The sequence below is a fragment of the Phycomyces blakesleeanus genome, assembly GCF_001638985.1.
Source record: "Phycomyces blakesleeanus NRRL 1555(-) unplaced genomic scaffold PHYBLscaffold_28, whole genome shotgun sequence".
In the NCBI taxonomy this organism is placed as follows: Eukaryota; Fungi; Mucoromycota; class Mucoromycetes; order Mucorales; family Phycomycetaceae; genus Phycomyces; species Phycomyces blakesleeanus.
This window is the reverse complement of record NW_017265161.1, coordinates 333029-346672: the sequence shown is the minus strand read 5'-3', so window position 1 is coordinate 346672 and position 13644 is coordinate 333029. Positions and strand designations below refer to the sequence as shown.

The window sequence follows — 13644 nt, the reverse complement described above, 5'->3', positions numbered from 1 at the left end:
TAAAGACAATTATTTAACAGATATATAAATTTGGCGCTTCAGTAAAACATTCGAGCAATAAAAAAAAAAGATGCGATTTCAGAATTAGATAAACCGCTGTGGATGCTCTAAGGATTCAAGGCCAAGAAATTATTGTGAAAGTGAAATTAAAGGGGGGATTGAAATTATCGAGGGACCACTGTAACCTTGGCTAGTCCGGATGGTCATTGTGGAGACACTGATTTTAGGGGCCCGACATTTTTATTCTACTGGACCGTAAATCGTGTCCTTTTTGCCGGCACCAAATAACTCTATCTGGTCGCTAAGGCTCCATTCTTATTATAATAATTAATACAAAGCCAGGATACAAAATATTCATAAATATTTTTCTTTTGTACTTTGCAAAGAATGTTAGGTAAGGATCACTCACCAGTTTGTGCTCTAATCTGGGAATACAAGCAGAGGAAAGAAAGAAAAAGTCATTCTACGCGTAAGAAGGTTAAATAAAAAGTAAAATATTCAACAAGAGGGTCTTATATAACATCATCGACAGTATATTTATTGACGATTTTGTCTTGGATAAATATAAGAAGAAATTTTTATGTTCTCCCAATATGCTGATTTCGTACCTTGTTCTTTTAGCTGGACTGTTGGTTTTTGATAATGACTTTTTTTGGAAAAAATATATATACAAGGCTTAACCTTACTCTTTGCCATTGTCCAGAACTATTCTATTGGATTAAGCTCAGGAGAGAGAGTGGAAAGATAGATATAATCCTGTAAGAAGTTCATATCTGTAATTTCCCATTTACAAAACCCAGTTTGTGCCATTCTTTAATCACCGTAGCAAAGCGGTTTTCGTTAATGAATTTTAGGAAAGTCGCTTTATGGATTTTTAATCAGGATACTCTGTTACAACTGTCAACGTTGTTGCCAGGAAACAAAATATTCTTCCAAGAAAACTATTTGGTTTCTAAGGATACGACTTTTATTTCCGAATAAATATGAAAATGATTTTTGATTGGTCACAAAATCGGTTGTTGGAAGCACTATGCAATCAGCTTAATATGGAAAGCACTCCCACCCCTCTGTTAAATTACATTATATTACATATAAGGGTTATGCTTATAATGGTATAAGTTTAAGAATATGCACCCTTGAATTCGATATTAATAGGCTAAGAGAAGAAGAAGAAGAAAAAAAGGATAATTACTATTGTTCACCCCCTTACCCTGACAACGCACCCAGAAAAATAAAATAAAGAAGTATATTTATGCTTCTCCTTGTCATAAAAATAAATTCTATATATGTACTGTCTTTTATGCATTATGTAATATTTTTCAATGCTACAGTTTGATCAAATAAACATTTTTTTGGGGGTGCAACAAATTAAGATTGGATATCTCACTTGTTAATACATATATAAAATAGTACAGGGATGGGGTGGTGGGAGGTGAAGAGATGAGGATTATATAAAGTGTCTATTATGTATTGTTGAGATAAGGGAGATTTGGCTTAACAAGAGCGTTAATAGCCGTAAGGAACATGTCAGATATTATATTCCTAGTTGTACTGCTTGAAGGTTAAAGGAATATGATAGACAAAAAAGAGATTACAAAGAAGAAGAAAAAGGGTCTATCTCAAAATAGGAATGAAGATGACCACCCCCAATTCTTATTAATTTTGTTTCTTAGAAAACAAGGGACAATATTAAGATAACATTACGCATTTTATTTTTTATTATCATTCATGACATTGTCTATCGATCATATAATTAAAAAGGGGTGGCGATCTCAACTTAAATTCACGATTAAATCCGAAGAAGAAATTTGTCATATCAATTCTTAAAAGGCCAAGCTTTTTTTTTTTTCATAGCTCTCACAAAACGGAGAAAACACCTGCTTTAATTTTATTGTTCTTATTAAGAGCGTTCGAATCATAATGGTCATAGAGAATATCAAGAACCTCTTCTTTTTCTTGAAAATCCTTGTACCTTGACCCTAATTTTTTTTTCATTCCAAATTACATCTGACGTTTAATAGCGGCGATTATGGGGAAGAGGGTTTTGGAGATTTTGGGTAAACATCTTTCTTGTCTTTTCAAGAGATAACCAAAATAAATCACAGATACCAAATACATTTGTTGCATAGCAACAATATAATATTGGTCATGACAGATAGGAGGATATCAGAGGAGGAAAGAAGGACTAATGTGATATTTTCTCTCTGTCTTGTTCTTCTTTTTATTTTTCTTTCCCGTAGAGTTAGTAAAGTTCTAACCGGTTTATATGTAGAGTTATTTGGGAGCTTTATGTTTATACAAAGGGAGAATAAACCAAACCTACATATTGAATAATGCTTTTATTAGTTTAAAGAAAAGGAAGGGGTGGGGAAAAGAACTCTGGCTCGGTGTTGAAAACCTCAGTAGTGTTGTCTTGTTAATCGCTCACAGGTGTTGTAAAGCATAAAAGAAAATTGTATATCAGAACAGACAAAACTCTATTAAAAGTGGAGTGCATTCTTCGTAAAACATATAAAGAAAAAAAAGGATACTTATTCACATAGCACTTCTTTCTTTTCTTATTTTAATACATTTGCTTAATTTTTCTTCTGTGTTCATATATACACAAATCTATTAATACAGCACAATTATCAGGGTAAAAAGAAGGGTTAAATTAGAAAGATAGAGAAAGCGAAATAGACTTCTTTACCAGTTAAAGGGCTTGTGCTCAATATAATTATAATGACCCATAAAGAATTCTTTTTTGGTTTTTGCCCTGTGTTCTGACCCTTTACAAAGCTCATACTCGTCAACACACCTTACCTTTATCCTCTTTTCCGTACCCCCAACTTTTTTTGTTTGCTCTTTACATAAACTCTATTACAAAACTCTACAAATTAAGCTGCACCCCTCAATCTTTTTTATTTTATTTTTATTGGTCCAGGTTGGGGGGGGGGGGGACTTGCAACAAAACTAATGCATACACACACACACACACACACAGATCTAGATGTTCTTTCTTTCTTGGTTTTGGTTTGCTGTACTCATATTAATTAATGTACTCATTTCCATAAGTCTTATTTAAGGGGTGGCAACCCTTCCTCTTTTATATTGTCTTTCAATTGATACTATAAACTCTTTTATCATAAGAATCTGTGCTCAATACGTACTATTTTACCAATAAAAAAAAAGTGTAATTAAAAAGGATCACTTTTTTTTATCAAAATTGCAAATTAAATACAGAAAAATTTAGTGATATATATCTAAATCCGTACTGTGCAATAGGCAGACTCTGTAATCACCTGTCAAACCAAACCAAACTGTTTACTTGTCCAACGCGGATAAAATCACAGGCTAAAACTTTGCTAAATTTATTAGCAAAATAGATAATAATCTGACTGCTCTTAGTTGTCGGTTTTGTATTTTTACTGAATTGTGGCAGAAATACCACACATACAAATAGACTTGTACTCTCTTGAATAAAGACTGCTACTCTGCTACCTATAGCTCTGTCTATTAAAATATTTCTTATAATATCTGGTACGTCAATAATACTCTTCAGTTATTGTCTCTGATTCTTATAATTATCCAATCGTAAATATTACATTATGAACTAAAAAAAAAGATTTTGCTCTTATTCTTTCTTCCACTATTTACGGTACATCATGACAGTAGTACTTGAAGCATAATATATTTCTTTAATTTATTTGCGGTAGCCTGGCATTTGAAGAATTGTACTCGAGTACTTGATACATTTGTCAGTTTAATGTTTTTCTGATTAAAAGCCAGGAAGTATTTACTTGAGTGCGCGCTCGTGCGTGTGTACGCTCGTGCGTGCGTGCGTGCGTGCGTGCGTACATGTATATGTGTATGTGTATATGTATGTGCATATCTGTGGCTGTTAGTATGTATCAAAGGAGACACTCCGAGATTATTGTTTTGTTAGAAATCAGAGCAAAATACAAACATCAATCTTAATTGATTTTGGTTTTGGTTTTTGTCAACAAATGCAGGTTATCCCCTAGAAAACAATAACAATGACAGTAAGAAACAAAATCAAGTCATATATATAGGCAACTAGCACAGAGAGTGTAAAATCTTATCAGAAATACAAAATATTTCTGTTTACATACATATACACATATACACCACTTAGGCCGTGCAACATAGAACTTATTCTATGCCGGTCTAGATAGAAAGATTTGTTGTTACTTTTATTTACAAATGACAATTTAAGCTTAAGCTTACAGGGACTGTTTACCCTCCTGTCCTCTCACCCCCCCTCCTTTTGATAGTACATCTAGTCAAGAAAATTTGGTGGCACAGGACATGAAAGTAAGACGTTTCTTCTTGACTGGAAAAGAAAATTCCGCCCTCAGTGCTTTTGGATAGAAGGCTTACCAATGATCTCCCAGTAATTTTATATTTGTGTAATTTGGGCGCTGATGGTATCCACCTGTAAACAATCAAACTAAACACCAAAGAGACAAACAGACTTTTTAAACGAATAGGATAAGCACCATTTTATTCGTCATATCAAGGTTTTCATTAATCATACAAAGTATATATAGAGCTTCTCAAAGATAATTTTGTGAAATTTTGCTACATCATTTCTAACATTGATGAGAATAGCAATATATATAGATAATGTTTATAAACCATTGGTCAACCATATATTTTTATTTGCGATTAGGTACTTTCAAAGGACTGTTGTGCTAAAATGATCAAATATTGAGCATACCAATTAGCAAATTGATTCCAGATAGTCTGATAGCTGGTCAGAACAGAGCTATAAACAATTTGCTGCTTATGTATTATAATTAGTTTACTTGCAACAGTCTCCTTACATCCCCCGATCAGCAAGATCAATAATAAAACAGTGGGACGTGCTAGAGTCCTAAAATAAGCAAAGTTTTTTTTTTTTTGGTTTGTGCCACTTTAACCTACTACTGATTTTGTAACAAAAGTACAAATCCAAAGATACCATCTTCTGTGGCTTTTCTTTACTTGAAAATCTCTCTCTATTTTCTGTTTTTTTTTATCGTTGTTCACATCTGCATGTATTACACGAAACCCATCAAGAAACTCAGACTGAAGGGGTACTATCCTGCTGCAGATAATGTTACTGCTGCTACCCTTTCCAGTAGCTCAAACTTGTTGAGAACGCTTTATCAGGGGTGTTAAACTCCCAGTCACTCTCTGGTAAGCTAGTGAAGAGTGTACAAATGGTTGCTTGCTGATATCTTCTTAATTACTTCTTTCACACGCTTCTATAAAGAAATAAGGATCATCCACTAACCTCCCCAAAAATAAAATAAATCAATATTTGGGCTGATCAAAAGCCGCCATTTGCTTATTTGAGATTGAGGTATTTAGATAATAAGATACGAATTTCTTCCTACATCACAAAGTCTGGATGGTGACAAGTTCCAGTTGCTTCTTTTTATGGTGTAATTGAAACCTTGTGTGTTTTGACAGAATAGGCTAGATTGAAACAACTATTTGTTTGCAGATAGAACGCAGATATTAGAGGGCTATAGAATATAAATACAACTTGTTTTGAACAGATTCAAACAAATCTTTAAATCCATAAGAAATCCTTTGGGGGGCACAGACATAATATGTAAGAACTATCTATGTATAGGTAGTGCTTTATAAATTATCTTATATGCGCCGTAAAAAAACACAGTCGTACTTGATTTATCCATCATAATATTGCTTTGTTGTAATTTGATAAAAAAAATACGTCTCCTTCAAAATCAAGCAGCAAAGAGGAAGCATATCATAAGACAAAATTAAAGCAGCAAACTGTTAAAACAAAGACAGCTTAATTAAAATTCACAGACTCATAAAATAGCAATGAAAAACCAATGTAATTTCTATTAGAAAAAAATGAAAATAAAGCCTTTTCACTCTTAGAGAGTCATGTTATTTTTGTATTTTTTTTTTGCAAAATAAAGTTTTAGGTGGTCTTTGATATATATATTACAAGATTTGTGAAGGAGCAGATCTGCACTACAGTGTTAAAGATTAATACATTCTAAACAAAGACTGACACATTACATTGCCCAAGCCTTTATAAATAGGAGGATTTGAACACAGTCACAGCTAAGTTTATGAGATAATGGGCATAAGAAGAAGAAGAAAAGACGTTCTAGAGCGATGAGTTTCGATTTACACTGTTTAATTTATTTATCAGATTTGTATATATAAATTAGTGCGTCTGTGCGCAAAGAAAGGATTAGACAAAGTATACCATCCAAAACCTACTTTAACCAATATTTCATATCCAAGTAGCTCCAGTGATAATACAGGGACATAGTTGACCCGAATACATTATACCCCTTGTATTACACAAAGATTGTACGATTATAAAATATATTGAAGTTTTTGGAAGAACACTTCAAGCCATGCTATAGCTATAGACTAACATAAGAGAAGGACTGTATAAATGATTACTCCAAGACAGACAAATAAACTACAGCATAAGCTAGTCTTTTAACCAATATATATATATATATATTAGTCAAAGATTCGAGCCCAAGAGACCTTTATCTTGAACTTTGGGATCAAAAGCACTGACTTCAATCCGTAAACCCATCTGTGTAATAGAAATATAGTTAAAAAAAACGTATTCTGAAAACTTTGGATTTCCTACAACACCCGGATCTTATTGTGGGAAATAAAATCTTTTGGAAATTGTGTTCCAATATAGTACTTTTGTCCACCACATACATATACCATTTATCCGTCTCCCCTCTGTCTTTCTCTCTATCTTCCTCGGCGTCACTTGTGCCTTGTGCTAGGCAGATAATGAAAGCCATGGGTGCTTTCTGTTTACTCTGCATATCAAGCTGTTTTCCTCGGAAACATATCTTATCAGGTTCTTTCCGACCTTTTCCACGTCTAATGGGCGCTCACTCCTACAAGTACGCACCTTAATGGGTTATCTTATTCCCCATCATTTGCAAGCTGCGATTATAGCCATCATTGTCAACTTCACTTTGGAAATCATTACAGGTATGTATGTATTAATAATAAGCCTTTATCAGCTAGCATGGTAGCGGATAAACCAACCTGTGCCATTTGCATAGACTTTCCCCTGTTTGTTATTTTCTCCTTTCCACTCCCAACTACCTCGTAAATCCTCTTAGACCCCACGATTCATGTGACGGCGGGTATCAGTGAGATAAAAGAAGAAAAAAAAGAAACTTTAAATTTTAGAAAGCAAAAAAAAAAGTGTATAAAGAGTATTGTCAGGCACGACCTCGTGAGGTTTAACGTTTATATTTCTTATTCACCCTTCTCTTTCACTTACTAATGGCCTCTCAAGATTCGAACAAGTTTATCATTGTGAGTATTATGTATGACCCGTATATACTGCTTACTCACGACATCCATCTCATCTCATTATTGAACGAATAAGGACTTCCTTATGGGTGGTGTTTCTGCTGCTGTCTCCAAGACTGCCGCCGCTCCCATTGAACGTATCAAACTTCTTATCCAGAACCAAGACGAGATGATCAAGCAAGGACGTCTTGCATCACCCTACAAAGGCATTGGCGACTGCTTCTCCCGCACCGTCAAAGACGAGGGTATGGCCGCCATGTGGCGTGGAAACACCGCCAACGTAATCCGTTACTTCCCTACTCAGGCCCTCAACTTTGCCTTCAAGGATAAGTTCAAGCGCATGTTCAACAAGGACAAGAAGAAGGACGGCTACTGGCCTTGGTTTGCAGGCAACCTTGCCTCGGGTGGTGCCGCTGGTGCCTGTTCCCTGTTCTTTGTCTACTCTCTCGATTACGCCCGTACTCGTCTAGCCAATGACGCCAAGTCCTCCAAGAAGGGTGGTGAGCGTCAATTCAAGGGCCTTGTGGATGTCTACCGCAAAACAATTGCTTCTGACGGTATTGCTGGTCTTTACCGTGGTTTCAATATCTCTTGCGTTGGTATCATTGTTTACCGTGGTCTCTACTTTGGTATGTACGACTCTATCAAGCCCATCATGCCCGAGCATCTTCAGAGCAGCTTCTTGGCCACTTTCTTACTCGGCTGGGCTGTTACCACTGGTGCTGGTCTTGGTAAGTTTTCTATATACATGTGTGTGTGTTTTAGAAAAAGAAGAGAGAGAGAAAAAAAAAGTGATTCAATATAAAGTACATGGGTTTTTATTGATTTGATTTGATTTGATTTGATTTGATACAGCTTCCTACCCCATTGACACTGTCCGTCGTAGAATGATGATGACTTCTGGTGCTGCCGTCAAGTACGACTCGTCTCTCCACGCCCTAAGGGAAATTGTCGCCAAGGAAGGTACCAAATCTCTGTTCAAGGGTGCCGGTGCCAACATTCTCCGTGCAATTGCTGGTGCCGGTGTCCTCTCTGGTTACGATCAGCTCCAATTGATCATGTTTGGCAAGAAGTTTGCCTAGGCGTTTCAAACCAAAACACCAATCAACTATACTTCATTTCTCCCCCCCCCCCCCCTTTTTTTTAATATATATATATCTCCAAAAAAGACATAAGAAAAACAGAAAAGAATCTCACTACTGTTCTTTGTCTACGATACCAATAAAGATAAATACATATCGATCATTTCAACCCATTCACCAAGCAGTGTAAAGATATATGTAAATCCAAAGAGAAGGCAGAGGGGGTGAAATAATGAATGATATAGGCTTTCGCTGTCACGCATTGTTTTTTTGTTTGTTTGCATCGTCTTTGCTCTTTTTGCTTTACTCACAAGCACAGAAACAATAATATATATATATATTTGGCTGTACAAACAAATAGAAGAACGCCAATTCCGATTGTTGTTGTTTGTTTTATATATATATATTATTTTTAAATAATAATAATGCTTCGACACTGCAGGCGTCTTTATCTTTGTCACATTCGCCCCCTTGTTTCATTCCGTTCATTAAGCAGTGCATCACCTCTTTACAAACGCATTACTCAAGCTAATGCAGAAGTTCTTTTTGCTGAATTACCTCCATCTCTACCACCTTTGGAATCAAGGCAGGCAGCTTCTGGGTCAATGGTACTAGATACTGTCCGAGAATATACAAAAAAATACCCACTCTGTGTACTGCTGATTCAAGTAGGAGACTTTTACGAGGTAAACTTTTACAGTTCATCTCTATTATCATCTTGACAATTTGAGGTCATTCAATGATAAACTCTTCCCCTCATATATATATATGTTTGTACCCATTTTATTATTATTATTATTATTATTATTATTATTATTATTATTATTATTATTTGTGTGGTCATATTCCTAAGTCGTGGTTATTACTGTTATACATAAGCTCTATGAATCTCATGCTACTCATTACGCAGCCCAACTGGATCTCAAGTTGACAAAGAAGGACATGGCAACAGGTGTAACCGTTGATTTTGCGGGATTCCCGTTACGGTCTTTAGATCGCTATTTAGACATGCTAGTCAACCGACTGGGGTGCAGGGTGGCATTGTGCGAGCAACATGGCACGGCCACTCGGGATGATGGATCCGTTATGGGAAAACGGCGACGAGTCACGCGGATCATCACTCCAGGTACGGTGATCGAAGAGCGGTTTTTGGATGCAATTTCTAGCAATTATCTCCTCGCTGTCTTGCCTTCGACGACCTTTGGAAAGAAAAATGACGATGACGACAATGATGATGATTATGAGGTGGGACTGGCGTGGATTGACTTATCTGTGGGTGAGTTTGTTCTTCAACAAAGTCGATTACAGGCATTCAAAGACGACGTGGCACGAATTCGGCCACGCGAAGTAATCCTTCCCACATGGATGAAACCTCGTACAGGAGGAGGAGGAGGAGGAGGAGGTGACAGTCATCCTATCATGCAAAGCTTGGGTCAGGACCCATCTATAGCCATTACATATCAGGGCGATGCTACGTTTGACTCGCAAAAAGGACATGAACTCTTGGAAAGCATCATCTCTACACCGGATGCAACAAAACAAGATGATGTCGATCATTCGTTTGAAAAGGAAGAGGAAGCAGTGCTGTCCGACGGGTTAGATGTGGCAGCAGCTGTGGCACTATTGCATTACATTGACAGTACTCACATGGGAGAACGGCCGAGACTACAACGCCCAGTACGTTTCAGCCCGGAAGCAATGTTGCGGATCGACAGTGCAGCAATGGGATCACTAGAACTTGTGCGGAGTTTAAAGGATGGCCGAAGAGCAGATAGTCTATTGGGAACCATAGATTGTACGATCACAAGTGCCGGATCACGCCTACTAACGACCTGGTTGACATCACCGCTAACATCAATGGGAAGAATCAACACACGATTGGATATTGTGGATTTCTTTGCATCGGAACCTAACATTCTGGGTAGCATCCGACGCACGCTCCACCTCAGCACAGACGCACAGCGGGCCCTCCAACGGCTAGCGGTTCGGCGCGGACAAAGATCTGATTTGGTTGAGATCAGTAGCACATTTGAGGCTATACGCTCCCTTCAGCACCAGATGGCGTCTGTATTCTCTGCTCAGCCGCTTGGCAGATACACATCAGCAGTCAAGAAACTATTCAAAACTCTTGATCCACACCAGGATCTTGTTGACTTTATCCAGAGTGCTGTAAATCCAGATTGGATACCAGACAAAGAGAGGGAAAGGGCATATGGGTATGTTAACCGTAACTTCAATCCAGAGCTGAAGAAACTCCACAGACGTCTCGACCAGCTTGAAAGTGAGCGGGACAGGATCACAAGTGAACTCAAGGCAATGTGCGGCAATTCTGTCAATCTCGTGAGCCAAGGACCTTACAAACACATTGTTGAGCTAAATGCATCACAGGCTGCTAAACTAACGAGTGTATATTCATGTACGCTTGTTAACAAAACCAAATCCAAACACCGTTACCAAACCGACTTTTGGACGCCACTCTCGGTTCAAATAGAAACCCACCAGAATCTGCTGGTTGAGATGGAAAGGCAGGTGTTTGAGCAAGTGGTCCAGAGAGTGCTCGATCACTCTTCAACTGTCCTGGACAGCTGCAAGTCAATGGCCCAACTCGATGTTCTTACTTCGTTTGCCTGGCTCTCTCGTGAACGGCGGTATGTGAGGCCGACTCTGAGTCTGGCGAATCAGACGACCATTGTTGGAGGCCGGCACCCTGTAGTAGAGGCACACCTGGCGCGCAAAGGGCGTGAGTTTGTAAAGAACGATCTTAATCTTGGCCAGGATCAGAGTGTATGGTTGCTCACGGGTCCTAATATGGGAGGAAAGAGCACATTTTTGCGCCAGAATGCAGTAATTGTGCTCCTGGCACACATTGGGTGTTTTGTACCCGCAAAATATGCGGATATCGGGATCACTGACAGGATATTCAGCCGAGTGGGCGCTTCGGATAACCTTGCCCAGGACCAGTCGACATTTATGGTCGAGATGGTCGAGACGGCCACGATCTTACAGCAAGCGACTGCCCGTTCGATGGTGATTATGGATGAAGTTGGCCGAGGAACATCTACAACCGACGGGTTCTCGCTTGCATATGCAATTCTCTATGACCTCTGTAGTCGGATCGGGTGCAGGACCTTATTTGCAACTCATTACCATGAGCTAGCGCGCGAACTTGACAACAAAGAACACTCTGCCTTTGACAAGATAAAGTGTTTCATGACCAGTCTACATGAGAGCGAGGACGGAAGCTTTATATTCTTACATCATGTTCAACCAGGTGTCTGCACCCAATCTCATGGACTCAAGGTGGCTCAACTAGCAGGTAAACCCCATTTTTTTAAAAAAAAATTTATTAGTTTATTCATTTAATATATATATACATAAAAAAAAGAAGAAGTAATATTGTAGGCTTAATTAGTAAACTTTATGTGTATGTATACTAAACTATGTATTTTTAGGCCTACCACCTTCTGTAGTCCATATGGCACAGGGAATGTGGGCTCATTTAAATCAAACAGGTTCCATGAGCCCTAAGCCCTACTCGATCTATTCAAAACAGAAAGATGATCATGAAAAGGACGTTTTTATTTAGACAATTTTTTCTTCTTCTTCATATTGATAATAAATATATATATATATATATATTTGCTATCAAAAATATATTGTTTTATCTAATTGGAACAGGAATTAGATCGACAAAGCACAAGTTTCTTTAACCTCCCCTTTTTTTTGGTTTGGGGTTTTTAAAACAAATTCTGAAGTAAATCTTGGTTAGAGCTCTGTGCATGATTGTGCACTTGATGGCAGTAGAGAAGAAGTACTATTTTTTGTCTTCTCCCGTTTTTTTTATTAAGAAAAAAAGGCAATCGAGATATCTATTTTGATATCTTATCCCGAAAACCAGAACCAGAACCAGAACCAGAACCAGAATCAAAACCAACAAAAGAAAATCAGAAAGAAGAAAGAACGCCTTACATATATATCACTCAATATCTCCTATACAAACGTCTGAAATCCATTTCCAAGGGAACTTGCTTTTGCTTTTGCTTTTGCTTTAAGCGACCACTTGAAAAGTTCACAGCATACACATACACATACACATGTATACATAAATTAAAAAAAAACCAAGTTAATGTACTTGAGATTGTCTAGAAACATGTAAGTTTAAAATTGAAATGTAAGAAAAAGAATAATGCATTGAAAATGTATAGAAAATCGAAACTTGTTAATTGTACAAAGAAATATTCACGCGTAAAAAAATATATGTGTCCGTGTGCCTATATACCTGTGTACATATATATATATATGCGTGTGTGTGTATGTGTGCTTATGTAGATTTCTCCTTTCTAAAATATCAAGCGCCCCGCTCTTTATTCTTCTTCTTGTTCTTCTTGTTCTTTAGACTAAAGTAAATTTATAAAAGAATAGTCTGTAAACCCACTCCCCTTGGTTATATAGCCCCTCCTCCCCCAATTTTCTCTTGTAATAATCAGAAGCCTTGGACTGTGTGGTGTCGTGATAAACAGGTATCCTATTTTAAGAAGATTATAGACTATTGGAATTTTTACAATTTTATTTTGGTGAATTGCAAACATAAAAAAAAAATTATATTTATATTTAATTATACACAAGAGCTTCAAGGGCGTTTTATAAGAACAAGTAATATACACACAAAGTGCACCTTGATTTCTGACACTAGAGTTTTCTCGACTAGTTTCTGGCTGTACACAAGAGCAGTAAACGTTTTCCTATTTGTGCCCTTTCTGTCATACATTAAATGCATCCTGTAGTCAAATAAAATAATAATAATAACAAAATAAAGTGTTGTCATGGCGATCGTATACTTATTTTTGGATAATAAGAAGTATACTTTAACAGCCAGCAAAAGAGAAATACAATTTTATTTTAATTGGCGGATCTCGCTCCACAGTCTCATTAATATATCTATATATTTAATATCGCCACTTGTACAAAATACTATTGAATATCAGCCTTGAAATCAAAACCGACGTTTAAATGATTAAATATGTATTATAAAGATATATATATATTTAAAGATAATTTAATTATTTGTGTACATATATAATTAAAATAAAGTCTCAAGTAACCCAAGAGGCAGGAATAAGGAACCAAACCGAGGGCTGATAACCATTATCTCAAAGCTGTATAAATATTAATAATATTATTATTATTTTTATCTATCAGGTGGATAAATAGAAAACAAAGCAAAATAAAAAAA

At 36.9% G+C, this 13644-nt stretch overlaps 3 protein-coding genes across 3 annotated transcripts; all 3 read left to right on the top strand.

Annotated features, from left to right (window-relative positions):
- Positions 1 to 5838: 5838 nt before the first annotated feature.
- On the top strand, positions 5839 to 7123 carry PHYBLDRAFT_174015 (hypothetical protein; the record flags this gene model as incomplete). The annotated part of the gene is made up of 5 exons (XM_018437171.1): positions 5839 to 5851; positions 6198 to 6229; positions 6506 to 6570; positions 6863 to 6999; positions 7032 to 7123. The coding sequence occupies 5 exons, from the start codon at positions 5839 to 5841 to the stop codon at positions 7121 to 7123; spliced, it is 339 nt and encodes a 112-aa protein (XP_018285726.1).
- A 291-nt stretch (positions 7124 to 7414) lies between these two features.
- On the top strand, positions 7415 to 8411 carry PHYBLDRAFT_58050 (hypothetical protein; the record flags this gene model as incomplete). Its single annotated transcript, XM_018440270.1, has 2 exons — positions 7415 to 8060; positions 8185 to 8411. 2 exons carry the CDS (start codon positions 7415 to 7417, stop codon positions 8409 to 8411), a joined length of 873 nt encoding a protein of 290 aa, XP_018285725.1.
- A 425-nt stretch (positions 8412 to 8836) lies between these two features.
- On the top strand, positions 8837 to 11997 carry PHYBLDRAFT_174013 (hypothetical protein; the record flags this gene model as incomplete). Its single annotated transcript, XM_018437170.1, has 3 exons — positions 8837 to 9097; positions 9291 to 11727; positions 11864 to 11997. The coding sequence occupies 3 exons, from the start codon at positions 8837 to 8839 to the stop codon at positions 11995 to 11997; spliced, it is 2832 nt and encodes a 943-aa protein (XP_018285724.1).
- Positions 11998 to 13644: the final 1647 nt, after the last annotated feature.